Here is a 26410-nt window from a genome sequence, read left to right on the forward strand (position 1 = left end):
AAACAGAAACGCCACATGAACATCATGTTCGAACAGTTTGTTTTGCTGGAGTAAGGTTTTCGGAAAAAATATATTCTTATTATATATGTCTAAATATTTCGCGTTCACAAAGAGATTAGAATATGGTTTTCGAAATGGTCATTTTTAATTTCATAAACTGACGCCTTTAAATTTAAAAACAAAACGCATTATATTTATGCTAACTACTCTTTCAAACTAATTTTTAACAGCACGAATTTAAAAAATCAGGTTATGTAACTTTAGTTAAATGTTACACTACACTCCAACGCTACCTAGTTGGTCCAGTCACTATATCCTTTCGGTTGTTAGTTGACAGAAAATCACAAAACTAAAAGGATCCATTCCGTAAATATATTTTACTGTCTTTGATCCCACGCTGTCAAACTTGCAGATTAAATTTTAAGGAAAACAACTAAATTGGTCATTACCCTAAATACTTATTCTGGCTTTATATGCATCTGGCAATAAGACGTCGGTTTAAATGACCGCCTTCACTTCGGTTTATCCCACAACGCACTGTGCTTTTCGTCACTCGAACTCTATGGTAGCGACTGGAATTACGTTTCTGCGTTGAACGTCACTGGCTCGCGCTCTGATGAATGTGCCGTGGCTGCAGATACTCCACGGGAGTCAACGGAGCGGGTTGGTACGTAGCTAGCGTGCTAGCAGCCCGCCTGACCTTGGTAGTTATTCTGTGCAGGGCTATACCCTGCTATCTTACGGATGCGCTGTGCATTCTGATTGGACGGCTTGATACGGTTTCTGCTAATTTCTGCAAGCTTCGCGAGAAGTCTTAGCTATTTATGTTTCCTTGTAATCAGAGGTTCACCTTTAGTGGGCTGCATTTGATATTGTAAAGAATTTTATTTTTTGAAAAACTTAACTCCATTCATTTGGAGTTGAATGGTTATTTAGTAATGATTGTGACTAATCAGTGAAATTATTTTCAATTGTTTGTGTCAATTTTTTTCCAACAAAGTTAAAGTTATAGAAATTTAAGTTATTTATTTATAAAAAATAAAATGTTCGGTAACATAAAATATATATTGGTGGGTAGGGCGATTTGAGCAAGAAGAAGTTATACCTCAAAGACTAAACGCAGGAGTTATGGCTTTGATTCATTCTGCATACTTAAAATGAACTTAAAATAATTGTTGTTTGCTGCCCTGTATGGTCTACATAATGTGTGAGTTTTTCAATTGGTGCCTCTGTTTTACATCCAAGGACAGCAGAACGATTAAGGTAAGGATCAACAATGGGTGTGGAAAAGGGTCAGGAGCTGGACACAAGGGAAGAACAATTGGGGACAGAGAAGATGCACTGGGTTACTGAGCTGTTTCCCCCTCGTTTCACTATGCTGGACCTGCTGGAGAACGCCGGAACCAGAGCAGGCATGGGATCCGTACAGATCCTGCCCACGGAGAGGCTGTCCACAGCACGGGGCAGTCACAGAAAGGAGATCTATCAATCGGCCCTGGAGGAGGTGCAGAAGAGGGAGGAGCAGAGACGGAGACAGCGGCTGGCTGACAGGATAGTCAGGAAGGACGAGGAGAAGCTGGAGATGCCCAGAGACATGGAGCACAGGGGCGTGGCCTCCACACAAACTCTGGCAGAGGAGAAGGAGGGGAGATATATCTGGAATCAGAAGGACCTGGTAACGCTGCGGTGGGCAGTCCGCGAAGTTGAGCGAGACCGGCGCAGGCTGAGTGCTCGGCTCCAGCTGGCCCTGGCGCAGGCTGAGGCGCAGCGGGGGGAGCGGAGGAGGCTGCAAGGGCTGCTGGACGAGCGGGAGGCACAGCTAGCCCTCGCCAGTCGCGAGGCTGCGTGGCAGAGCCAGCGCGTGGAAGCCCTACGGGTGCAGGCCCGCGAGAGGGAGGCGCACTTGGAGGCCTGGGCTGCGGAGCTGCGGGGGAAGGCGGAGGAGGTCAGCAAGGTGCGGGAACGACTGAGGAGGGCTGAGGAGGAGGCACGGGAGCTGAGGGCGGAGAAGGCGGACCTGGCCCACGAGCTCGAGGTGCTGAAGCGGCACCTGGAAGCGGAGAGGCAGGGGAGGGAGATGGCCGGCCGGGCAGAGCATGACACCGCTCTCCAGGAGCTGCAGGAGGAGCTGGAGGTGGCCCGGGCCGAGCTAGAGGCGGAGCGCCAGAGGCACGCACACAGCCGCATGGCCCTGGATGTCCTGCGCAGGCACTGTGATGGCCAGTCGGAGCCGTGGGAGCACAGGCTGGCCGACGAGATCACGTACATGTAGCTCGGCAGCGCCAGACACAGGTGAGAGCAGCACTGTTAATGCAGTGAGGAGAAAAAAAGAAAAAAAACGTCATGTAGGTCATCTGCGCAATTAGAAGGGGAATTTTAAGATTAAGGACATGCAGGAACCAAATCCCAAAGCTTTTATCTGCCGTTTATCTGTCTGGAGACTCCCTGCGCGCTTCTTCTTTGATGCGTATCTGGGAATGGTGCAGGACCTGCTGCAGCCTGCCCCCAGTGATGTGAGACGGCGAGTTTCAGCCGTAGACAGGACTCGGGTTCGGAGATGGGCCAGACTCATGTGCTTCTGCATCCGCTGGAGTGACGCTAGACTGACTGTGGTTTAATGTGGGCTGTATTAGATTTCACTTTAGTTATTCTTTATTATGCCTGTAGCACTATCTTTGTAAAATGAGAACATACATGCTGGCTACAGCATTTGCTGGAATTAAAAGCAGTAAAAAAAAAATTAAAATGCGAAAAACATTTGATGTTTGTTATGGATTAATAAAGGCGCTGCAAAATAGTGACGCTAATTGCAGGTAACGTTTTTGTTATTCTGTGAAATTTAGCTCTAATTAAGCTGTTCTCACAACTTTCCTAGCTGATCTCCAGAAGTTGGCCATGTCCTGTTAGAGTTCAGATCTTTGCTGCGAGGCTTTGCAGTGTCTCAGCCATATGGAAATCATGATCACTAATTTGATTTCTAGAACTTAGTTTTCATGTATTTATGATCAAATGCCCAGTTAATATGTAGGCTGTTAATATAGTCAGATTGTAAAGATTCCCTCCCCCATGAACCTGTACTAGGTTAAGTGGTTGGAAAATGGATGGACTGGTGGACCTTTTCTCTAGAAATTATTTGTACTGTAGTTTATTTCAATAAATGACATCTGAAAACAAGACTTTTAAATTGCAGTTTTAATAGTCATTTCATTGTTGATTTGTGTATCCTTACAGAAAGCTCTCACTTAGAACAAAAGCAGGACCTTGTCCTGAATTATACTCCATGGCCGCTTGTCTTCTATAAAGTACAAACCTGCAGGTCCTCCCAGGGGAGGAAATGCCAAACCACATGTACGGCAAACTTTAAAACTGTGTCATCCTCACGTCCGTCTTTTACAAGGGCATAAGTTTCCATTCTGTAATCATTTAAAAGCGGTTTCCTCTGCTGCTTGACAAAGAAAACCGATCACAGGCAGGGAGAAAGCGCAGAAACACAGGACAGTGTTGCGCGAAAAGGAAGGAACGGGACAGAGGTGAGCTTGACTTTGATGATTGCTCATAACATTTATTTGGTTGCACTTTGCATCCGGTGCTTCCCCTGTGCAAACATTCAGGGCTTCACTGAAATATTAAAAATATAAAAGGATGTTCATTTAAAGTGTTTTTATAAAGGAGGAAAATGGAAAAACACTACATTTAATCTTCAGCATACATACTTCTGCTTTTAACTAGGATAAAACATTTTAATAATAAATCAGACAATTCTGAGGTATATAGAGACAGCCTTGTGCAAACAGGTGACAAAGAAATCTTAAGACACCAGTTCAGCAAAACTATTCTCCCCAGTCTGTGTCTTGCACAAACAGATTAAGGCGCTGCGGATCGACGTACTTAAAGCAGGAGTCTAGCTTGGCAGTAAGCTGAGTGGGAGAGTCTCCCAGGGTCCAGCACGCACTTCAGGAGTTTAGGGAAGTGCAGTGCAGGCAGTGCTGACCACAAACCCTGAACAGGAGATTCACAACTACGAGAGGGACCTACTCAGGCTCAGAGCAAAGGACTGAAAGCCATAGTGAAACTGAGCGGGGGCGAGAGAGACTACAGCTCACGGTGCTGTTTTCAGCTAAAAGCATTCATATCAGCACTCTCAACTGCAGCTCCTGGCCTCCAGCATCATAGCTACTAATAGATGTTACTGGTATTGACACACATTCCATTGGCATTATGCGGACGGACACAGAACTACTGCTATACCTCTGATAAAACTTGTAATAAAATCCTTAGACAAAAATACAACTGCTTTTCCAAGCTACGCATAGCACAACTGTGTACATTGTGAATCTCGTACTTTCTTTACAAAAGCATCCACGGGGGGGGGGGGGGGGGAAAGGAGCCCTCTTAAATAATAATACACCAGTCCATATATTACGGAATGACACCTCAAATGCAGCACGACATTAGAGTGTAGGGTCACTATAGAATGACCCATCAGGAATGAAAAGACCTCACGTTTAATCCCACTCCCTTCAACGACAGCATCTGAGAGAATCTTAACAAGGGTTTAAAATTCACCACTGTCCGCCCCTCTGTTCCTCAGGCGACCTGCTCTGGGATTTTACATGTATCTAGGTTTGCTGTGTCCTGTGGAATTGTCACTCAATTCCATTAGGAGGTCACAACAAACTCATGAGAAAAGATGATTAGAGGGAGGCTAGGCTGGTGCCCTATTATTGAAAAATAGAACAAATACAGATGCAGAATGCAGGCCAGAGCAGTATGGTATTGTATATCTCTTTAGCTGCTCGACGAGCCGTATATCACCCTCGCTCCATACTGTTAATTCGTGATGTACGGAGGGAAACAACCCGACTGAAAATGCTCAGGGGGCAGAGGAACATGGGGCAGGGAAGGTGTGCCGTTTCCCCCACATCAAAGGCCAGGTGTTAGATGTACGCCTTTTTTCTTCTGACTCATAACACGTTTTCCTGGTTCATCCCCCACTCCCACCCCAGACATGATCATCCCTCAACATCTACGCATCTTCCTGCGCTTGCGGCCTCTTCAGGTCCCGAATCTGCTTGATCAGGTAGTTCTTCTCATCACAGAACTGTTCGTCCTCAGAGCGGTCCGTCTGGAAGTGGCCCAGGAACTCCACCAGCTTGGTCTGGTTCTTCAGCAGGATGTCCAGAACCGGCTGTGTCTTGTTGGGGTTGGCCACGAACACCTAAACGCAGAGGCAGGGCTGATGACTTAATCTCTAAGCGCGTGCCCAATAGAACGTCAAAAATCAACACTCAGACGGTAAGGCCTCCTGGTCACCGAGTGAGACTGGCAATAGGATGGCATCTGACCTTGAAGACATGGAAGGCCTCAAACTGGATGTTGCGGCTGTTGTCTCTCAGCAGGTTCATCATGAGCTTCAGGTTCTCAGCTCGGCTGATGTAGTTGGTCATGACTGTGAAGTTGTGTCGGTCTAACAGGAGTTCACCCAGGAGCTGCACGCAGACTTAGTGTTAAATAAATCACTCGTTCTCAGCTAAAAGCAGCTGCAGACGGTGAAGGCAACACAGCAGCAATGTTAGAATAACCATGCACGCTGCTCTAGAGGAGAGATGACTAATGAAATAGAATAAAATAGACTCCATCTGCTTTCTGAAAACTCACCATCAGTGCTTCTATGTGACAAACAGAATACCGTGTCAAAGCCAATAAGGCCCAAAAGCCACAACCTGAAGTTAAAGAAATTCTTAACATATACAAGTGTTTTTGGTGAAAAAAGAGTATAGTTTTACAGGCAAGACACAGGACTCTACCTTCAAAGACTGACGTTTGGTGACATAATTATCTGAATGCAAGAGCTTCTCGTATTCTGTAAACACCTAAACAGGAAAAAAAACCAAAAAGCACATCCCATTAATATTATCACTTTTAACATCAGATGTACACAATTAAGAATTACTGCCACTGTTCTTACTCTGTCATAATTTGTCTCCAAGAACTCTGCACACATTATCTTGTGCCTTGTAAGTAGATCCTGAAAGGGAAAAGAACGCATTACAAACAACACTAACTGATGTCACAAAATTATGTTTCTGAAGCCTATTGAAATGGTTACACCGCACAGCTGCATTATGGGTAATCACTTATTAGAAGTGCATATCGGTTTAATTATAAAAAACAAGAAGCTCTTAAAAGACCAAGTACAGAAGGTGTAATCTTTCTGAGCCAGACATTTTCGTCTGCACAGGCTCCATTTTAAATGGTGGTTGTACTTCCTCAAATAAATAGTTTACATTTAAATAACATACCCATAGTTTAACCTATCAATACAGTTTAATTTTTAAGTACTTATATTTTTCACATTTAAGATACCTAATACTTTCAACCTTTAACTTCATTTCCATCTATGCATCTGGATATTTCACCAGAGATGTTAACTACCCTGCTTAAAGGTACAAAAGCTTGGCTCTCAGCTGAAATCCTATCATTCTTCCCCAGTTTACTTACATTCACTATTTATGTTTGTTCCACTATTACATCCCATGCTGCGTTTGACTGAGTACACAGTCTATTGTAAAAAGTAGGGCTTGAATATATGGACCAAAAACTCATCTATTTACATCTATTTTCTGCAACCGCTTATCCTGTCTGGAGGGGTTTGGAGCCTATCAAGGAAGCTACAGGCACGAGGCAGGGAACAACCCAGGATGAGGGGCCAACCCATCGCAGAGCACATTCACACACCATTCACTCACACACCTATGGGCAATTTGGGAACTCCAATTAACCTCAGCATGTTCTTGGACTGTGGGGGTGTGGCGACCAAAATCCCTGCAAGAAACCCCACAACATCACGAGGAGAAGATGCAAACTCCCCCCACATGGAGCCATGGCAAAGACTTTAATCCAGGTCCCTGAGGTGTGAGGGCAGAGTGCTATCCACTGCACCACCCATGTCGCCCTGGACCAAAAACCATATCTCGGTATTTTTTAGGCAGAACAGTGACACACGACATACATTTCAGTATTTTTTTATGAAGTGAGCTAAATGTTCAGTATTACGTCAAAGCCTCGTGAGATATTACAAACACCTATTAAACAGTCTCAGTTTATGACATTGCTCTCAAAACAGAAGGTGAATGTTTAGGGACAAAAAAATCTAAATTTAAAACCTATTTGGCAAATGGCTCTAAAAGTAGAAGCCTGCAACTAGTGAAAGTGCACTTAACTGGTAAGACCCTAATTTTAAGGTATTAGCCTTCAATAAAATAAAACAAATACTGCAAATTACAATATTGTTAACCTCTGAGCCCCCTGGCATTTCACTTAAAATAAAATTAACCAAGCAACAACCTCTCTCCTCCATCAACTTCCCCAAGAGACACTAACTGAATATTTTGATTCTAGCTATGATTTCTGGGATTTGGTGCAACGCCACAACAGCAGCTCTCCCATCACTAACACATGAAGGAAAACCTCAGGTCTCTATTAAAAAGCTCATGCCATTTTAATGCACAATAAAAGTATATCGATATAAACGGTACTGTCTCATGCCATAGAAATCCCATAATGCCGCAAAAAATATGATCAAGGGGCGAAAAGTTTTATATATACAAATGTGTGTGTGTGTCTATATATATATATGGCCCTTGATCATTGCTTTTAAAATTTTCTGTTCTGTTATGATCCAATTATATTTAATAACAGCAATCATCCAAAAAGCAAATACAAGTAAGTATCCCCCGCTTTACGATTGTTCGCTTAACGCCACTTGGTTTTTACAAAAGACCTATAGTCTTTTAACTGAGTACACAGTCTAGCCCTATTTTCACCAACCAAAATAAATCTGAAGAGGATTGCTGCTTTTATGAAAAGGAGAAAGAAGACAAGCGAAAATAGTATTTGTTTATCAGCGAGCCGATTGTAGATGTAGAGTCAAGCTCTGCATAACGATGTCTCGTTCCATGCCGGACCTCATATATGACAATTATAACAGAACAGAAAAATTCCTATAGCCTAGAGCTACACATTAATCAAGTGTTTGTGGTGATGCTGATGTAAACATGCCTACATCCTCACAGTTGTATACAAGTATAGCACATACAATCCTTGACAATGATAACCTATGTTACTGGTTTTTGAATTTATTATACGGTATTTTTTATCGTTATTTATGCTATACTACGTAGTCTAGGTGTGTAGCAGGCTACACCGTCTAGGCTTGTGTAAGAACATTCTACGATGTTCTCACAATGACGAAAACAGCTAACGAGACATTTCTCTGAACGTATCCCTGTTAAGTGATGCATGACAATTTATTCTGGTAAGTGAAACATCCCTATACACTTATAATTCCTACTTTATATAGGCTATGTAGTATCATATCATTCCTGTTTTTTCTATATGTTAGTGTTATTTTAGGTTGTGTGTGTTACTTGGGATGATTTAGGAGGCTGTCTTTTTCGCCTGGGAATGCTCACAAATTTGCTTTTTTGCTTTATGCCGTTTCAGCTTACAAAAGGTTTTACAGGAAAGCCCTACTTTCGTAAAGGGGGGGTACCTGTAAATATCTCCTAGGGGCGTGGCTACGGATCATCTGCTTATCCATGGCTTCGCCACCCACCCATCAACAACTTTTACAGTCGCCTAGGGCCGGCCAGTATACAGAATTGTCACAGTATATTGATACATTTTCAAAATGAGACACAGGATGGTGCAATACCATTAATATCAATACCTTTTATTTGGTTAAAATGAAAAATTGAAAAATGATCCTTCCTGTAATCAACGTGAGAGCTTCAGTCGTGACGTTGCACAGACTCCTAGAATTCACAGTTAAAATCAATTCATCTTGTCTCACAGGGAAGTTGATAAAGGCGAAGAATTTGTACTTGTTTCAATTTGCTTTTAAAACATTCCTGAATGGCTCACAGGCTAAATATACCGCATTTGCTTTATTTGTCATTTACAGTTGTAAAATGCTGCCCTTAATTTTCCGCAAATATTTTTAATAATTTGTAAAGAGGATGCTTTAAAAAACTACCGTAAACTAGTTCATTTGAAAAACTGAAAGTTTTCACTTTATCTAACGACTAATGCATTATACGTATATACAGAGCCTGCTGTGGGGGCGGGTTTTTGGGGTGACCTCTCAATCAGCCAATAACAGTTGGTCCCCAGGACTGGAGTTAAGAACCACTGCTTTATTATTGGCTGCTTCAGAAGTCATCCCAAAAACCCGCAACCACAGCGACTCTCTATGGATCAGGTCTAAACAGCGAAAACTGTCACCTGCTTGCTCTCACATACAGATGGTATTCTGTAAACATACAGATACTTGTGCACTTCACTTTGGAACAGCGATTGTATGCTTACTGTTTACTCATGTAGGCACAAGGTGATGATTGCTGTGTGCATTTTAATCAGGGCTCATTTCACAAAACAGACACTTCATGCATTAATTACTCGTTTTAAAAAGTGCCCCCAGAATTTGGTAAATGTCCCCATTTTTAGACAGGTGGGGTAAAAAATGTAAAATATTTTTAAAATTTCCTACACTGTATACCTCCCAACCCTGGTAACAAGTATGTGTAAAATTGTCATGTATGCATACTTAAAATGCCTTGAAAGTTATATAATATACCTGAGCACACCCACCAAGACAAATTCCTTGTATGTTTAATAGAGACCTACTTGGCCAATAAAGATCTTTCTTCTTTGAGATTAAGCACCAGGCTTAAAAATACGAAAGCTGGGACCTCTAACCTTTTTTGTTGTTTTAACTGAATCACTTAAGTTACTGCTACCTCAAGGGTCCAACAGAGAGGCCTGTCTTTGTACTATATTCTGAGTCCATTTCCTTATCTGCTGTCAGCACCTTCTACTGGCGAACGGCTCACCTTGAAAGAGGCGAAGGCATCTGAAGCCACGTCGAAGGTGGAGAGCTCCACGTAGCGGAAGAAGCAGTAGAAGTCCTCGGAGAAGAGCACGCTTCGGGCCAGGGGCTCATGACGAAGGCACTCCCTCAGCATCATGCCACAGTTCAGAGCCACCTCCGGTTTCTCGTACCTGCGGCAAGGCTGGGCTGGTCAGAGGCCTCCTCGGGACACCCATGCGTATGCGTGCACAGAAACGTCGTACGATATACCGATATCGGTATCACCTCATGATACCAAAAAATCTAAATGCTATAAATTCTGCAAATTTTGATACTTAAGAAATTACATCGCATAGTGGAGGTGCCAAATCTGCACTTTGGGGAAGAGAAACAGCCGTTTTCACCCATTTAACAAACAGAACAAACAAATGTTTAATCTACTGTATTATCAATGAGGTTTTGTGACAGCTGAGGTAGGCTTGGACAGTATGTGATTTTTCATACCATCCAAACAATCAACTGTGTTATGTGGTATTTTATGGTATTTTCAAAAGCAGTGTTCCAGTATTTTGAAGTCTTGGCAGTAAAACTTGCTGAGCGGCTAGTCTTGTTGTTGAGATTTCAAAATTCTATGGTATAACATAATACCGCCCCAAGCTCAGGTTGAAGCCAAATTGATATCAGAATCTATGTATTGAATGGAGCTGAATTAATCTACGGATATTTAATTGATAATGTTAAAACCATATTATAGGCTATTGCCGCTTGGTTCATAAATAGGCTTGTTTATTTCATTCAATCATTTTCTGAGCAATATACATGTATCCATCGACTTATGCCCGGGATTTGTCCCAGTAATGAGGACCCAAGTCAATCTGGACATCTCTTGATTATTGTACAAGAGAGGTAAAATACACTGTATAATATAAAACATACAATATTACACACACTTAACTAAACCTCTATAGTGGTAATACAATTGGTTTGTTTTAGTTCTTGCCGCATGCCACAAACGTGGCAAAATATGTCCGCTAACATCTACTATGTCTGCCTTGGATGCCTCTCAAACAGTGAAACGTGTGAAGTACTGCAGAGAGTACCAGCGTCACACATCTGGCAGTGTGGTGTCGCGGCTAAAGTTATGAGAAATGACAGGTGGGTAACCACAGTTCAGCGAGAACATGGATGTAGCGGTGAGGTGTCGACACCACAAACGTCCCGCAAACGTCCCTGCTCCCCAGCGGCGGTGGGCTTAGCACAGCACGTTCTCACCCCTTCAGCAGCATGAAGAGGATCTGTGGGTGGGAGGAGATGTACTCCACGGTGGGCGTGCGGGTGCCGATCTGCCGGCGTACCACGTTGCTGAACAGCTGCACCACGTCCTTCTTCCCCTGGCCCGTGAGGAGGAGAAATGATCAGAGTCGGCTTTGATGGTGCGCGAGTCCACCACATTCGGTCCAATTACATATTTCCACTGCTTTCATGTAGTCCCTCTTTCCGAATCAGCCACCTGCACACCTGAGCCAGGTAACAAAGCACTTGATAATTAGCCTAGCTGCAGTCACAGGTCCAGGCAGAAAGCGGATTAAGATCAGATGAACGTCTTGCATATACACCAAACTTCCATGGTTTGAAACAAGTTCCAAAACGACAGCGCAAAATAATCGCATGCCTTACATATCTTGAAGAGAGTCAATCCTTGTAAAGGCACAAGGCAGATGCCTCCCCCCCCCATCCCTAAAAGGAAAACGAGCGAAGGTTCCAGACCTCAAAATCGATTCTCTGCAAGTTGGCGATGAGCGCGATCAGCAAATTGGTGTTGTACAGCTCTTGGGCCAGCTGAGCCACAGCTTCCGTCTGAGGCTCCTTGTCTCCCGTGCCACACAGCACCTCCTTCAGGGAGGACAGGCTCTTGGACACCTCCTCCGACACCTGCACAAAGTGGTGGGGTGCGTCACCGCATGGCACGCGTGGCAGCTATCATTCCGTCTCTGGGACACTGCAAGGTCATGAGAGGAGAAGCCACTTCTGGGCTGGACTTGTGACCAGGACTAAATGCTCGGGGCGCAGGAACAGACTCGCTGCAGAATGCGCAACATTTACACTGTGCAACCTGCATGACATTTTGGCATCAGTAAAGTGATGACAAAAATAGCTAACAGAATACAAAGGAAGTTATAGATAAGTTTATCGGTAAAAGGAGCTGAAGAGAAATGTAAACAGACAGCTAACATAACAGCTTACCACTGATAACAAAGACGGGGGGGGGGGGGGGGGGGTGCACCATGTCATTCAAAATCAGAGGATTCCTGTCGAGCAGGAACACCACAAAGCACAGGAATATGGACATCAGAAAGCCCATTTTCTGCCCTGGGGTGCTCACCCCAGCCAACCCATCACACACCTTCTCGCACTTCTTGCTCTCAGAGGCCTCCAGCTTTTCCAGGTAGGCCACATTCTCCTTCAGACTCTTCACAATGTCTGCAGGACTCTTCTGGGACTTCCCAAAGGGGAACGGCATGGTGGGCTTGGTGGGGGGCTTGCAAAAGCTGGCTACTTTCTGGGGATCACACAGACCAAAATGAGATGGTGAACTTACAGTGCTGGGCAAAAGTCTTCATGTAAAACTAAGTGTTTCAGCTTAGCCATTTCAAAACCTCTCCTAGAATCACCCCAGGATTTGCAGCAACCATCCAATATGCCCATGTATTTTGACTTGACCACTAACCCACCTTTTCTGGATAATCAATAACTCAATAGTTATTGATAGTTCAATAATAAGTCAGTGTTTGCCAAACCAGTCCACATTTCAGACTGGACAGATCTACAATTTTCCTTTATCCCAGTTACCAGCACACCTGTAAGGTATTTAGAGTTCCTGATTGCTTGGGTCAGGGGTTCTGAGAAAAAGTGTCTATTTACTTGGCATATACAGCTATTCCCAACCGCCTGTATATATTAAATCATGCCTATACAATGTAAATTCTACGTAAAAAGAATACAGTCGTTGTTTGCACACCAATCTGAAATTGTGCATTTTGGTTAGTTTTAAGCCTTTTTAGAATTTTTTTTGAACTGCGATCATTCAAAACCACGTACAAAAATTGCGTAAGATGCAGGCTGACTGTACCGAATATTGACTAAAAAATGGACAGGAAGAAAAGGCAAAATATCAATAACTAAAGTAATTACCTTTGCATTGTGACAGAAAGACTAAAAGTTCAAGGTACTGCCATTTTATTTACCAAACAAAATCGAATTGAATTGTGAGGTCCCTGGAGATTCCCACCCCTAGTTCTCAGCACTCTGAACAGAAAAATAAAGAGGTGCTGGTACTGCGTACTGGTGAGTACCAGCCCAGTACATGCACCGTTAGTCCGGGTATATAACACTGTGTTTAGCTAAATAGTGCAACATGAATAATTACATTAAATCCTGCATTCTGCTTTAAATAATTAATGCCTGTATTTCCATTTCACCAGCTGAAAGGTCTCTGAAGGGAGGTGCACCCATCATACAGACAATATAATAGCAACATATGCAACACAACGCAGCATATGCAAAACTACAAATATTTAAAAGATTAATTCCCTACCAAATGTTAGCTAGCAAAGTTTGAAACGAATGGGGGCTAAAAGAAAATGTCCACAAAAAGTTACTGTGGTACTTTGTTTGGCTCTGAGTTTCCTATGCACCAAACCAAGGTCCATATCACCCAAGTTTTAGATCTACCAAAAAACTAGTCAACAATTGGTTTGAAAGGGAAGGCAAGGGAAAGGAAAAACTACATTAATTTACAGGAAGTGTGATCTTATCTGATGACATCAGAAGGCAGAGAGAAGAGTGAGTTGCCAGCTCAATGCAGCCCCCCCCCCATCTCACCTAATCTCCACAACCACATGGGCAGACCTGCTCCTTTTTGCATATCCTGCCATGAAAATGACCACTTTACAGCGTGTTGCCCTTCACCTGTAACGGCTCATTTGCATTTTTCCTTGGTACTACTTGCCAACTCCTGAATTGTTTTCTGATCCGTCAGCCAGTCCCTGAGCATGGGGTCAATGACAGCGAGTAAACACTGAGAGAGGACCTGCCAGTACAACTAACTTACTTCCTCTTCATATAAAAAGAGAGCTGACAGTACCTTAAGTGTATCCTTATTTACTTTTCCCCCAAGTCCAATAGGACTGAATTACATCCACGGGAGATGTGTAGCATAAATTAAACCTTAGACATGTTTATGGTTATCTAACGTGTACCCGGCTATTAAAGTGACCGGCGACCGTTGGGGAGGGGTGTAATCCCTGAACTGAATTGAGGACTACACAATATCTCCAGACTCAGGAGGTAATATGCAGACGTTTTTATTAAAGGCAAATCATATAGGAATGAAATGAGCTCTGCCACGGCTCAGATTCCCCATCTCCTGGTACGTGTAGGTAAGCAGTTCACAGTAAAAACGACATTATCAGTCAAATGCAAATATTAATATCCGATCGAGTACAAAAAAAACTTTAGGTGCATAACAGGTAGAGCATATAAATAACACAGGTATTAAACAACACAGAGCTGCCAATCAATGGTAACACCATAAAAGTCAGTTGGCTACAATGGCGTTCGGCCTTAAAAAACGTTTAATTTTCACAAAGTAACGCGGCAAGGGGCAATACCGGTGTGGGGGAAACTACACCGTCACCGGGTGGCACACACGACTGGGCGACGTAGCTCCCCAAAGGGGTATCTGGAGTCGCCTGACTGTGCCACTTATAGCGTAAAAAGAGACGCATAAAATACAATCAACAGGCTGTCAGACAGATCAGCGTAAAGGAACGACGAAATGCAGGCGCTCGCGCCGCGCTTCACGTTAGCTAGCTTACTTTTTAACGTCTAGATACTTAGTATTAAAAGTTGCCTAACCAATTTATTATGTCACAGCCTGTGTTTTGTACAGTTCACAACACGGCGCGCACACACGAATACAATGACGGTCTAATTATGAAATGTATTTTTTTCGATAACATCGCAAAGAAAAACGTAAGTTCCTTGTTAGGCAACAACGTGAGACGGGTAACGCTACTCACCGAACTCGGAACACAAGCTAGGCGGCTGACCGTGACGGGGCCAGCCAGCTAGCGGAGGTACGCTTAAAAGGAAATATGGGCTTAGCTAGGTGCTCATGTCGGAATTAGACTCGAGTATTTCTGTGGAGGAAATGAAGAAAGAAAAAAACTTGCTAGTCCGGCAATGGTGCGATTATTACCATCTACCTCATACACATTGCCTACCTACTCTGCCGGGGCGCAAAGCGCAAGCCAGCCATTGGCCAGCCACGGTTTGACGGACGTCTCTTCCAGCCAATCGCAGACGACAACAAGCGCGCAGACAGTATTCAGGAAAGAAAACTGACAACGTACACATCATGTGTGTACATCAAAATCACAAAACAAACGAAGATATAAGGGTACGAGAAATTTCCAATGATTTTCCTATGTATTCTTAAGATTTAAGAAAATCTAAAGATTTATATAAATACTAAAGACGATATCCCGTTATAGTTTAAAGCAGAATTTTATCTTAAGTGTTATCTGAGTTAATATATACCAATTAAATGTTTGAACTTAATGTAAATCATCGGGATGTGCGGTCTTTTGATATAACTATACATTTTAAGTATGCATAAATAATGTCAATATATGCTCACAGACGCTTATGCACATTTTTATTTGACCATTAATTCGATTCACTTAATCATTAAAAAATATTTAGATTGGTCCCTTTCCAAATAAGTAGAAAAATGTGTATGAACGATTCTAAAGAGTATATGTACTATCGTAAAGCATGTTATCATAGTAGTGTAACGATTAAAAAAATCCGCCGAGATACCATCAGCATTTTTATGTAGATTTTGTAAATCACAATATAATGGCGGGTTTGGAATGACACTGGACAAACATCCAGATATATCACATCAGCACCAAAAAAAGAATTATAAAAACTCGTAATTTTTTATACCGATCGACTGATCTCCTTTCGTTTTCAACATGTCGTAGGTTCTTCCGCCTCAAAGTACGTTTCCTGTTAATTAAAATAAATACTTTGCAACTTTTTAGTCTCAGGGAAAAAAATGCAACAGCGTATAATATTTCCTCCGTTAACAGCATTTACAAAAAAAAAATGATCACGCAGAGCTTTTGCACCGCGTTGTATCTTACGGGAAGAAGGCAGTGCGTATGCGTAAGGGGCGTGAATTTGGAGGATCTGGCAAACAAACGTGCTTTTTTTGCAGTGCGCAACGTCATGCGAATGAGACGCAGTGGGGAAACGGAGAATCCGCAAGCGCTTCCATCGCTGTGGGAGGAAGCAAAAAAACATCCGTACGCACTTTTCTAATACCATTTCCCCTCATCCGGCGGAGCGGCTTGACTGCAACCCACTGAGACGGGTAAGAGATATTCGTGCGTCGCTATTAAGCTGGGAATATCACGGAGGATGGCGGCCACGGGAATAGCAGACGGACTTGTCCACAAAAAAAGTGATCCCCCTCCTCCTCTGCTTTTCCCCCCCGATGCGATCATGTACCCGTCGGTAGCGCGTGGCGCGTCCGCGTCCCGGGCGGGCAAATCGGCTGCGCCACGGCCGCTCGCTGGGGGTAAATGCACCCGAATGAATGAGATGCGGCGCCCGCATCGCAAAACTCTCTTAGAAAACTCTCCGATTTTTTTTCCGGCAGCCTCCACGGCCTCTTCTTTCTCCGGCCAGGGGCCTCGTGGGGTGTTCGCGTTAAGCTGGAATCATTATTAAAACAAAAAAAAACACTGGATGCTCTTCTCAGGAGAGGCACACCCCCCTTTTTGTAAGGAAAATTGACATTGAAAGGGAAAGGCGAGCGCAAAGCGACGCCGCGAATGAGCGCCCCGCCAAACGTGCATTCCTGCTATGTTGTGAGCGCGCTTCATGCGGAGCCGCTCCGTCGTTTCGTGGGTCCATGTGGCATTAAAACACGCTTCCCCGGGGGACTTTCGCTCTGCGCCTCCTTGTTTACTCCACTTGGCAGGCTGCTTTGCACGTTGAGCCGCGTTTCTGGTGGCGCTGCCGCGGACAGCTGCTAATGCTAAGCCAGGTCGTGTTTATTCTTCCTGCGGCTGTGCTTAAGTGTGCTCGCATCACATCCACACCGGCATTATGCGTCTAATAATTCTAATAATGATAACATCCATGGTTAGAGGCTCGTTTTTATTTTACATTAATTCTTAGGTTGTTGAATTTGTGTTTTCGTTACTGTGACCAGCTTGCCAGCTATTTATAGAAGCTATTTTTTGTTAGAAAAAACATTTTCATATAATTCTCAATAATTATGAAATTTCTTAGTTTTATTAATTATTTTTTGCTTACAAGGCCTAGTAATATGTCAGTCGACGTGATATTTTGTCCCATTCTTTTGAAATAATGCGATGTAATTTCATCAGAATTTTTACTATAACACACACAACTTCACTTTACAAAAGTGTGTGTGCGTATAAATGCATATATACACATATATATATTTATTTATATCCCATGTGGAAGGCAAGTGGAAGTCAGGAACACAGTTTTACTAAAAAAATGTGTTAAAAATGCACTCCTAACACACACAGGTCACCAGCTGAACCCCGCTGGAGTGGTTCTCTGTCACGGTGTCCCCTCTCCCTCTCTCCATGTCCCTCTGTTATGGAGCAGGTCTGGGGCTCTCCCAACATCCAGTAAAATAAAAATCTTTTTATACTGCTCCAAAGTTCATCCCCGATCCTTGCATAAATGCACCTAGTCTTTAACCTTGTTTTATATATTTTTTTCTAATTTCTACCAGAAACAACAGCTGTCTCACTCATTGAGATGGGCGTCAGAGTTTAAAACACAAGACACATGTGTCCTCATTGTGGGTGTAACCCCCCCCCCCCCCCCCCCCCACCTTCTGAGCTGGCCACCTTTCAGTCCCAGTCCCAGTCTTCCTAGTGCCTGTAATGTCACAGCAGAGACTTCAGAGATGACACCTTACATTGTACTGACAGTTAGCAATACCTGAGACGACACCTTCTGCCCCCCCCCCAACCAATGCCATGTTCCCAGACCCCGTGGACTGTTCCGGGAGGGGTGTGTCACTCCACCTGTGTTCCACGGGAGGAACACAGACATTGCGGAACTCAAGCTGTCTGTTGGCTGTCAGTCCCTTCACCTGACACTTGAAATTTTAACTCAATAATTGAAATCACAAAAAAATATAGAAAGGTTCACCGAATCTAGCCATCTTAGTGAATACTAATTTATCAATAATATTTTGCTGTTTGACTGCGCAGAAAACTTTCTCTGGTACATTATCTACTTTTTTAAAGACTTCTAATTCTTCCGTGTGGGTAGTTGAAACATCTTCTGTCGAAGGAGAACAAAATGGTCATTTTGGTCGAGGTGACAGTTATAGGATCCCCTCTTTTCACCTGGTATCATGATGCTCTCGGTGGTGAAGGTGCGTCGGTCTGAATGTAACCAGATTGGGGCGTACTGGCAGACGTGACCTCTGAATGCAGAATGTCAAAGGCTCAATTCCATCCATCCATCTTCCGAAACTGCTTATCCTATTCAGGGTCGCGGGCAAGGCAGGGAACAACCCAGGATGGAGCGTCAACCAGGCTCAAATCCAGGAGCTGCTGCTGTACCCCAGAGAAACCCCCAGAAACAACTGAGGCAGAGAAATATCTGCATTGCCAGGCAGGGCAGTTTCAGAAATGTACCAGGGTGCGTGTGGAAAAACCTCTGTAGTCATGGTAACGTTAGCCCTGTACGCTGTTTCGGACCAAGGCCTCTGCTGGGCCCATTGGTTAATGGAAGACAGGCGGGGCTGATGATCTCCCTGCTCTCTGTCCCCCTCCCAGGACGGCGCTCGGTCATGTCTGGCTCGTCGGGGCCGAAGCGGGGCGCGCCCGCGCGGCTGCGGAAGTGTGCCTTCTGCAGGAGCAACCGGGACAAGGAATGCGGCCAGCTGCTAGTGTCGGACAACCAGAAGGTGGCGGCCCACCACAAGTGCATGGTGAGGGGAGGACGTTGCTGTGGTTACTTGAGGGAAGGTCTTTAGTTTACTCTCCTGCCAGGCTGTAGAACGGAGTCTCCAATTCCTGGAGGGCCAGAATCCGGTGCAGTTTGCAGTTTTCTATGCTCAGACACACCTACTCAACCTGGTAATTCGCTGATTAAGATGTGTTCGAGCAGGGAGATCTGCAAACTGTGTTGGATTCCGGGCCCTCCAGGACCGGAATTGGGGAACCCTGCTGTAGAGATTGAGGCTGTGAAGATGAGGAGGATGAAGTCGCTGGGCCTTGGTCTTTGGATCTGTGCCTGTGTACAGAAGGTCGTAGGTTCAAATCCCCTGGTTGCCAGAGTAATCATACCAGTGCTGCGTCCATGAGCAGAGCCATTAACCCAGACTTGCTCCTGGGGTCCTGGCTGATCCTGCTGCCCCACCCTGAATATCCCTATTTATATATCGCTTTGGAGAAATGAATCTGCTAAATAGCTGAGAGTTAAATTAACAGCGGCCTTCCCCTCCAGCTCTTCTCTTCTGCCTTGGTTACCTCTCACTCAGAGAGCGAGAACATCGGGGGCTTTTCCGTGGAGGACGTCAAGAAGGAGATCAAGAGGGGCAACAAGCTGGTGAGTAGGGTGGCTCAGGTCCCGCCTCATCTTCTGCCTGCCTGTAGGGGGCAGTGTTGTCCATTTATATTTTTTTTGGACAGGCTGTCATGCCTGATGCTTGGGCCAGCTGCAGAACTGAAATTGAAGGTCCAACAAATTCTGACAACCAGAGTGTTTTCTCCTCTAGTAATGTTCTCTTCTTCCATTTGTTTTATTTTCTTCTAATTCTTTTTTTCTGCATTTTATTTTTTTCCCATGGTACTTATTTATGTGTACACCAGACACTATTATCTATAATCGTTTGACCTTTATCTCCTGAGGCTGCTTAACTTACAGCATCGACGCGACAGATCGGTTGCCTCCGAGGGATTTGAACGGCCCGCCGTATTTTGACAGCATGTCACGCCCCCCTGCTGCCCATCTCCATTATCGTCCTCACGCAGATGTGTTCCTCCTGTCACCGCCCCGGGGCCACCATAGGCTGCGACGTGAAGACCTGCAGGAGAACGTACCACTTCTACTGCGCCCTGTGGGACAAGGCGCAGGTGAAGGAAAACCCATCACAGGGGATCTACCTGTAAGTGTTGCGCTCCCAGTGAGCCATCTGCTCCCTCATACAGTCGCACTGGCCTCCCAGGAATCCCGGGGTCCTTCCGCTCAGCAGTTACATCAGTTATCCTGCGACAGGGCCTGTTGGGTGGCTGCGCACTTTGCCTTTAAGACACTGCCTTTAAGACACTGCCTTTAAGAAAACCCCAGTAGACAAGTGTCTTTTAGAAATGCGCGTTTGCCGCACAGCAGCTGTGTGGAAGTATGTGTTATATGGGGGGGGGTGGTTGTCTGTTTCTCACCTCATCTCCCCGCTTTTCTCACGTTGTCTTTCCTCCGCAGTGTCTACTGTCGTAAGCACCGCGATGCCACACAGGACTCCAGCGAAGGTACCTGCTTTGGCAGCTGCACCCTAGGGCGTGTTGGGGGGGGGGGGGGACACCCAGAAACAACAAACCCCCCCCCCGGACAGGTTTAACAGCTTAATAAGATCCTCAAAATACACGCGTAGTTGTTTGCTGTTACCTGGGCCGACGAGGCAGAGATTTTCAGTCCAGGTTGAATTCCACACCTTCAGAGCTAAAGTTCTTGGTAAGAACATGGATGAAGAACAAACATCTCCTTGTCTCCATCCATTTAGGATTATTTGGCGGGGGGGGGTGTATTGGCCAGTTTTAATTATTGGTGTTGTGGCTCAACCAGTGTGATCGGAAGGTCACCGGTTCAAATCCCCGAGTCGGCAGAGTGAATTTCACCTTTGGGCCCCTGAGCGAGGCCCTTGGTTCCCGGGCTCCAGGGGCTGCCTGACCCTGCTGTCAGCTGTACGCCGTTTTGGAAAAAAGCATCTGCAAAGGAAATTGTAAACTAATTTTAATTGTGTCCGCTGTTAACGGTAGAAAGGAGGCTGGTTCCATGGGGTTGAGTTTGAAAGTAACCAAAAGCGATTCTTTGCCCCCCCCTAGACGAGCTTGCGGGTGCTGCCAACGACTCGGACTCGTCTCCCCCACGGGGCCGGGGCCGGGGGCGGTTAGAGAGGGGGCGGATCAAGGTGGGCAGCCACAGCCAATCGGAAGACACCCGCTCGACCTCGTCGCACGGCGCAGACGACGCAGAGAGCACCACGCACGTAAGAGCCCCACTGCCCCCTGTGGATCCTCCCCCCCAGTGCCGAGTGCGTGTCCCTGAACGACTGTCCGTACCCCGCAGCGAGACCGCTCCCCCCTGCGCGGCAGCCTCGGTGACTCCGGCCTGCGCTGCGGATTCTGCCATGCCGGCGAGGACGAGAACGAGAGTCGTGGCGTGTTGCACGTGGACAACGGCAAGAAGGTGGCGGCGCATTACAAGTGCATGGTTGGTCTGCCGGCCGCCCCGCTTACCTACCTCCAGTCCTCCAGATGGCGCTGTTGTATTTCAGGTTGCCTCCAATCTAGAGCCTTTATGCCAGTCTAGATTTAGCAGTCAAGGAATCCACTTCCACCCAACCCTCATTTTTAGTCACCAGTCTTTCCAGTAGGCAACACCCTGAACAAAACCACTGGCAGGTTTTTTTTAGGGGGAAAAAAAACCAATTCACCCTTTGACATCAAGTATTTATTTTGATTCTAGTGTTTATTGGGATCTTATGGAAGCTATTGTTTATGCATGCAGCAAGTTCTCGTTTTGCTGAGCGCAGTGTTATTACCTAGTATGTTTATCGTAAAACATTCCTGTTTTGTTGTATTTATGTTTGATGGGATGCTCCCAGTCCCGCAGTCCCAGTTTCCTCTCTATGTACCGGTGGTATCCATGGTAACCCTAAATAGTCCCCGCTCCCTCCCACCCACTCCTTCCTTTGATCAGATTTACCCTTTCTTTACGCAGTTGTTTTCCTCTGGGACCGTCCAGCTTACCACCACCTCGCGTGCTGAATTTGGGAACTTCGACGTCAAGACGGTCATCCAGGAGATCAAGAGGGGGAAGAGAATGGTAAGGGGCTGCTAGAACTTTCTATAGCAGTGTTCCCCAGTCCAGTCCCACAGACAGTCCACTTTTTTGCCGGTAGGGACCTGGGAGGAGCAAAAATGTGGACTGCTTGGCAGGGAGCTCGGAGAGAGCGAAAACATGGACTGACTGTGGGTTAGGAAACATTGTTCTAGAGGATTGTCTAACTCGATGGTTCATTAAAAGATACAGTGCTGGGTTAGAGTAAAAGCCTACATACATGCTACTCAAACATGCCAGTGAGCGTGAGAATACGGAAGCATAACTCTCATTCGTAGTGTCCTTTCCGAGATGTTTACATGACAAGAATTCTGAGTTGATTGATGCTTCTTTATGCTGAGAAGGTTGTTATGTTTAGCTCAGCTATTTTTGTTGCATCAATTGCGTCGGTAAGGGTGTCTTGGTGGCCCCCTGAGTAGCTCTATTGCCCCACAATTCCAGGGCCGGGGCCACAAGTCCCACTGGCTGTATGTGCGTGTGTGGTGTTTGCATCTTCTCCCTATATTGCACAGAGTTTGGCAAATTGGTATCTCTAAATTGCCTATAACATGCGACATTGTGTGCGTGTGGGTCAAGGTTGGGTGATGGATCATTCTGCTGGTTCTTCACTCCATGCATGTTGTCACCTTATTTGACACTCTGTCTCGCTCCTTTACAGAAATGCACCCTGTGCGGCCAGCTGGGGGCCACCATTGGATGTGAGATTAAGGCCTGCGTGAAGACCTACCACTACCACTGCGGCGTAGAGGACAAGGCCAAGTATATAGAGAACATGGCCAGGGGCATCTACAAGTGAGTGCTGCAGGCCTGCACGATGCCGTTCAGCATCACCACAAATGTGCTCAGTTCAGTAACCACTGGCATCTGTTAGGGCTGCACAATTAATCGTAAAAAAAACCCCGCAATCTTGATTCACACCACTATGCGATCTCATTTCTGAATTACAGCAGTTCTGCATTGTATTACATCAGCTGGATCAAAACAAGCGCTCCTACTTTTCCCCAGAGTATCTCAAGCATCCCGTAATTCTGCTTTCTCTTTAAAGGGTGCTTTCCCAGTGCACCACGTACCTTACTTTCAGTACTTCAAAAAACTACCAAAAGTACGGTACTTCAAGTTTTTCCACTGGCGTAAAAACCCGCAATGAATGACATCACAGTCTGTGGTACAATGGCTGTAGTATATTATAGGGCTGGCCGATGTGCGATATTAATTCCAACATCGCATATTGTGCTGTGCAGTCCTTACTTTGCCAGTCAGCTAGATTAAGATCAGGCTTTTTCTTACTTTCACTTCTGTATACAAACATTATAGTGAAGGGAGTTTAAGATTCACTAAAACATTTGTACTCTGTCACAGGAAAAAAATGATCAAGTTTTGCCATTTTAATTATTATTCCTTTTATAGATTCTTATATTTTTAAAAATCAGTTTAAAGTTTACCTCCGCTGCTTTTGCATGGGTGCTTGCATTCATTCTCTGATACAATCATAATCATTTTCATACTTGCTGTTTAAATCACTTCTAGATGGGTTTTTGAGAAATTTATGAACTCCTTTTTTGTTTTAGAAATACCCTGATATTTATTGTAACAAAATTACATTGCAATACTAAGAAATTTTCCAATACCGTGCTGTCCTAGTATATTATACAAAATACTTTATTTCTTTTTTTGCCATTCTGATCTCTGGTTCTGTTGACCATTGGCCCGTACTATGAAGCGGGGTTACTGGCTTATCGGGGTAACGTGTCGGATTTAAGGTAGTCTGGGCAAAAATGTAAGTGAACGAACATGAAGTCCATTTAAACTGTGGTACCTTAAATCCGACAAGTTACCCCGGTAAGCCAGTAACCCCGCTTCGTAGTACAGGCCACAGATCACAGTTAAAGCTTGGGTCACTTCATTTGTCCATGCATCCATTATTATTATTATTATTATTATTATTATTTAAAATTTATTTTACCTTGTTTACCATTGTTTTCTGAGTTTGCAAAATAGTACCCCACTGGCATTTTTGGTACGGCTGTTTGGGTTGCGCTAATTGAATAGCCAATTCAGCGTTTCCTTTCTGCTGTCAGAGGTTGATATGCCGGTCCTGGATCAATCATATGTCTGGCACAGTCATGTTTTGTTGCAGTTCCTTTTGCAGTATTCCTTGCAAAAAGCTGCAAACTTGCACTTTTGTGTTTTGCCCTAGCACCTACCCTTTCATGAAAATAAAAATGCTGTTTATATAAAATATATCTAGGCTCCTTATTTGATGGTTTCGCTCCCCTTACTAGCTGATGATGTGACTACTCCTCCGATTGGTGCTTCTTAAGATGTTCAGTCTAACAGCACGAGTTTGCTTATTTTGTCCTGAATGTAAAATCACTGAGGTCTGTGACTTTAGACTGCATATTTTTTACATTAAATGTGAAAGAGTATTTGAAACATGGAAACCTTAAACTTGTTTGTTTTCATTACTCTTGAAAAGGTCATATTTTACGTATATATTTCTAAAGAACGTGCCCCCCGTTGGAGTTTGACAGACTTGCTGTACATATCTTGCATTGTATTGAAATTTGCAACTTTGTCTTAATGACCTGATATTATTAACAGTATCCACCAGTCTGGATGCAGCACAGCAGAATTCCACGCACTCCTGAATTGCTTGGGGCCAATAGGATGATGGGAGACCTGAGATTTCACTCAGGGATTTCTGATAGAACTGGGATATGAGATCCATAGCTCTATTTGTGAGCACTCTCTGCTCTCCATGTGCCCAGGCTGTACTGCAAGAATCACAGCGGCAACGAGGAGCGGGACGAAGAAGACGAGGAGAGGGAGTCCCGCAGCCGAGAGAAGGCTGACATGGAGCGGGCTCGCAGCCGGGTCCCGCCCCCACCGCAGGTCAACGGCAACTAGGTACAACCTGCAGGCGGCTCCTGTCGCCACCTTGTTCTGCTGCCCCAGTGGCTCGTGGGAGTCCTACTTACACAAAAATGTTCTGAGGGCAGAACAAAAAGTGATTGGTTGAGAGATATCCAATCAGATGTCTTGGACCCACCTCCTCTACAATCTAATTGGTTATCTCTCTGAACCAATCATTTTTCATTTTGCCTCGGAACATTTTTCTGTAAGCAAAACTCCCATGAGCGCCCCAGTGCTAACGACCGGCGTCTGGCACGTGCCATGGATAACTGACATGGAGTGAATGTATACACCTTTGAAATTTGGTTCTGCATTCAGTGTCGGGGGCACTGCTAGAGAGTTTGGGCCCCATGAAAGATTGAGCCCCCGACCCAAACCAATCCAGTTATGTTTTGGGCTGCTTTGATGGCAGTTGGCTGTAACCATGATCTGACATTTTGAGGATAAATATTGTACTACATTAAGGGGCTTTTCTCCCCTCTCTTTTCACAGATGGCGGAGTAAAAATACAAAAAGGATACGACACCCTGGGAACAAAAGGTGGAAAAGATGAGATATTTTTGTATGTGGTATACTAGCAAAACATGGGGCCTGTTATTTCTCAGTTTGGGTTTGCCCCCCTACCCCCATGAGGATGCACAAGTCACCCCCCCCCGCCCCCCCCCCCAACTTCCCCTGCCCAAAACAGACTGTCAGACCCGCTCATGCCCTCTCGCCCTTGCCATCTCCACCAACCTGTTTTTTGTGCCCGGGCGCACCTCAGTGAGCTCGTTTCATACTTATTAAAAAGAGAGAGAGAGGAAGCGGATAAACGGAGCTGCTTTGCGGATGAGGGCTGGACGCGGGGAAGCCGGAGGGGTGGCGTGTCCGGCGGACGCCCCTCGGAGCCGTCGCTGTGGGCGAACCGCAGAGTCATTCTGCAGGTGACCAGACTGATCAGAGACATCGATTCTAACACTCCTGTGTTCCACACATTTCAGAAAAAAAAGTCACATGACAACACCAGCCTTTATTTACGAAGAAACCAAGATCTTTCCTGGAGTCCATGCTAAGGATGCTGCCTTCTGCGCCTTTCTGTGTTTTCTTCAAAATTATGAAATCAATTCTCGCACTCATTCTATTTTTTTTTTTTAGGAAGGTGTCCTTTTTTGTGAGATTTTTTTTTTCCTCCCCTCTTGAACTGTGTATTATATTTTAATACTGTATTGCTATCATGATTGTAATTGAAAATATGTGGCTTTCTTTGTATTCAGAGTCAGGATTAAAAGTCCTCTGGTAGCATGATCTTTGACTACTTCATATTTTTAACAGCTGAATTTTCATTTTATAGTTTGGTTATTTACTGAATATACTACAACTCGAGAGAACACCTCTCATTCATAGACTGCTAAAATTATCAATTTATATCAAATTTACAGTTGTAACTGCATGTTT

General features: G+C 44.7%; 3 protein-coding genes across 10 annotated transcripts; 2 read left to right on the forward strand and 1 right to left on the reverse strand.

Annotated features, from left to right (window-relative positions):
• The first annotated feature begins 257 nt into the window (after window positions 1–257).
• On the forward strand, window positions 258–3176 carry ccdc160 (coiled-coil domain containing 160). 6 transcript variants are annotated; one of them, XM_072717621.1, is made up of 3 exons: window positions 258–667; window positions 1246–1263; window positions 1394–3176. In XM_072717621.1, the coding sequence occupies exons 1-3, from the start codon at window positions 617–619 to the stop codon at window positions 2270–2272; spliced, it is 948 nt and encodes a 315-aa protein (XP_072573722.1). In that variant the 5' UTR covers window positions 258–616; the 3' UTR covers window positions 2273–3176. The 6 variants fall into 6 exon arrangements, with proteins under 6 accessions (XP_072573722.1, XP_072573720.1, XP_072573717.1 ...); XM_072717619.1 differs by having other exon boundaries at window positions 259–667; window positions 1246–1262; window positions 1381–3176; XM_072717616.1 differs by having other exon boundaries at window positions 601–667; window positions 1246–3176.
• On the reverse strand, window positions 3176–16056 carry cab39l1 (calcium binding protein 39, like 1). Of its 2 annotated transcripts, none has more exons than XM_023797497.2 (9): window positions 15884–16056; window positions 12276–12431; window positions 11639–11803; window positions 11144–11262; window positions 9894–10062; window positions 5969–6028; window positions 5808–5873; window positions 5346–5489; window positions 3176–5218 (listed from the first exon to the last, which is right to left on the reverse strand). In XM_023797497.2, exons 2-9 carry the CDS (start codon window positions 12390–12392, stop codon window positions 5027–5029), a joined length of 1032 nt encoding a protein of 343 aa, XP_023653265.1. In that variant the 5' UTR covers window positions 12393–12431; window positions 15884–16056; the 3' UTR covers window positions 3176–5026. The 2 variants fall into 2 exon arrangements, with proteins under 2 accessions (XP_023653265.1, XP_023653264.1); XM_023797496.2 differs by lacking the exon at window positions 15884–16056 and adding an exon at window positions 14953–15151.
• On the forward strand, window positions 15194–26260 carry phf6 (PHD finger protein 6). 2 transcript variants are annotated; one of them, XM_023797494.2, is made up of 13 exons: window positions 15194–15332; window positions 16158–16313; window positions 18489–18640; window positions 18778–18932; window positions 19451–19552; window positions 19978–20111; window positions 20426–20472; window positions 21046–21209; window positions 21290–21433; window positions 21944–22048; window positions 22722–22855; window positions 24832–24970; window positions 25469–26260. In XM_023797494.2, exons 3-12 carry the CDS (start codon window positions 18631–18633, stop codon window positions 24968–24970), a joined length of 1134 nt encoding a protein of 377 aa, XP_023653262.1. In that variant the 5' UTR covers window positions 15194–15332; window positions 16158–16313; window positions 18489–18630; the 3' UTR covers window positions 25469–26260. The 2 variants fall into 2 exon arrangements, with proteins under 2 accessions (XP_023653262.1, XP_023653263.1); XM_023797495.2 differs by lacking the exon at window positions 18489–18640.
• The last annotated feature ends 150 nt before the right edge of the window (window positions 26261–26410 follow it).

This window comes from Paramormyrops kingsleyae, chromosome 10 (genome assembly GCF_048594095.1).
Source record: "Paramormyrops kingsleyae isolate MSU_618 chromosome 10, PKINGS_0.4, whole genome shotgun sequence".
In the NCBI taxonomy this organism is placed as follows: Eukaryota; Metazoa; Chordata; class Actinopteri; order Osteoglossiformes; family Mormyridae; genus Paramormyrops; species Paramormyrops kingsleyae.

Coding starts and splice junctions, on each gene's coding strand:
- phf6 (XM_023797494.2), top strand. Junction 20,112..20,425: donor CCATCACAGGGGATCTACCT/GTAAGTGTTGCG, acceptor TTTCCTCCGCAG/TGTCTACTGTCGTAAGCACC. Junction 20,473..21,045: donor CACACAGGACTCCAGCGAAG/GTACCTGCTTTG, acceptor GCCCCCCCCTAG/ACGAGCTTGCGGGTGCTGCC.
- ccdc160 (XM_072717616.1), top strand. CDS start 1,277: ATGGGTGTGGAAAAGGGTCAGGAGCTGGACACAAGGGAAGAACAATTG.
- cab39l1 (XM_023797497.2), bottom strand. CDS start 12,392: ATGCCGTTCCCCTTTGGGAAGTCCCAGAAGAGTCCTGCAGACATTGTG. Junction 11,804..12,275: donor AGAGCAAGAAGTGCGAGAAG/GTGTGTGATGGG, acceptor CACTTTGTGCAG/GTGTCGGAGGAGGTGTCCAA. Junction 10,063..11,143: donor CTCTTCATGCTGCTGAAGGG/GTGAGAACGTGC, acceptor GCCTTGCCGCAG/GTACGAGAAACCGGAGGTGG.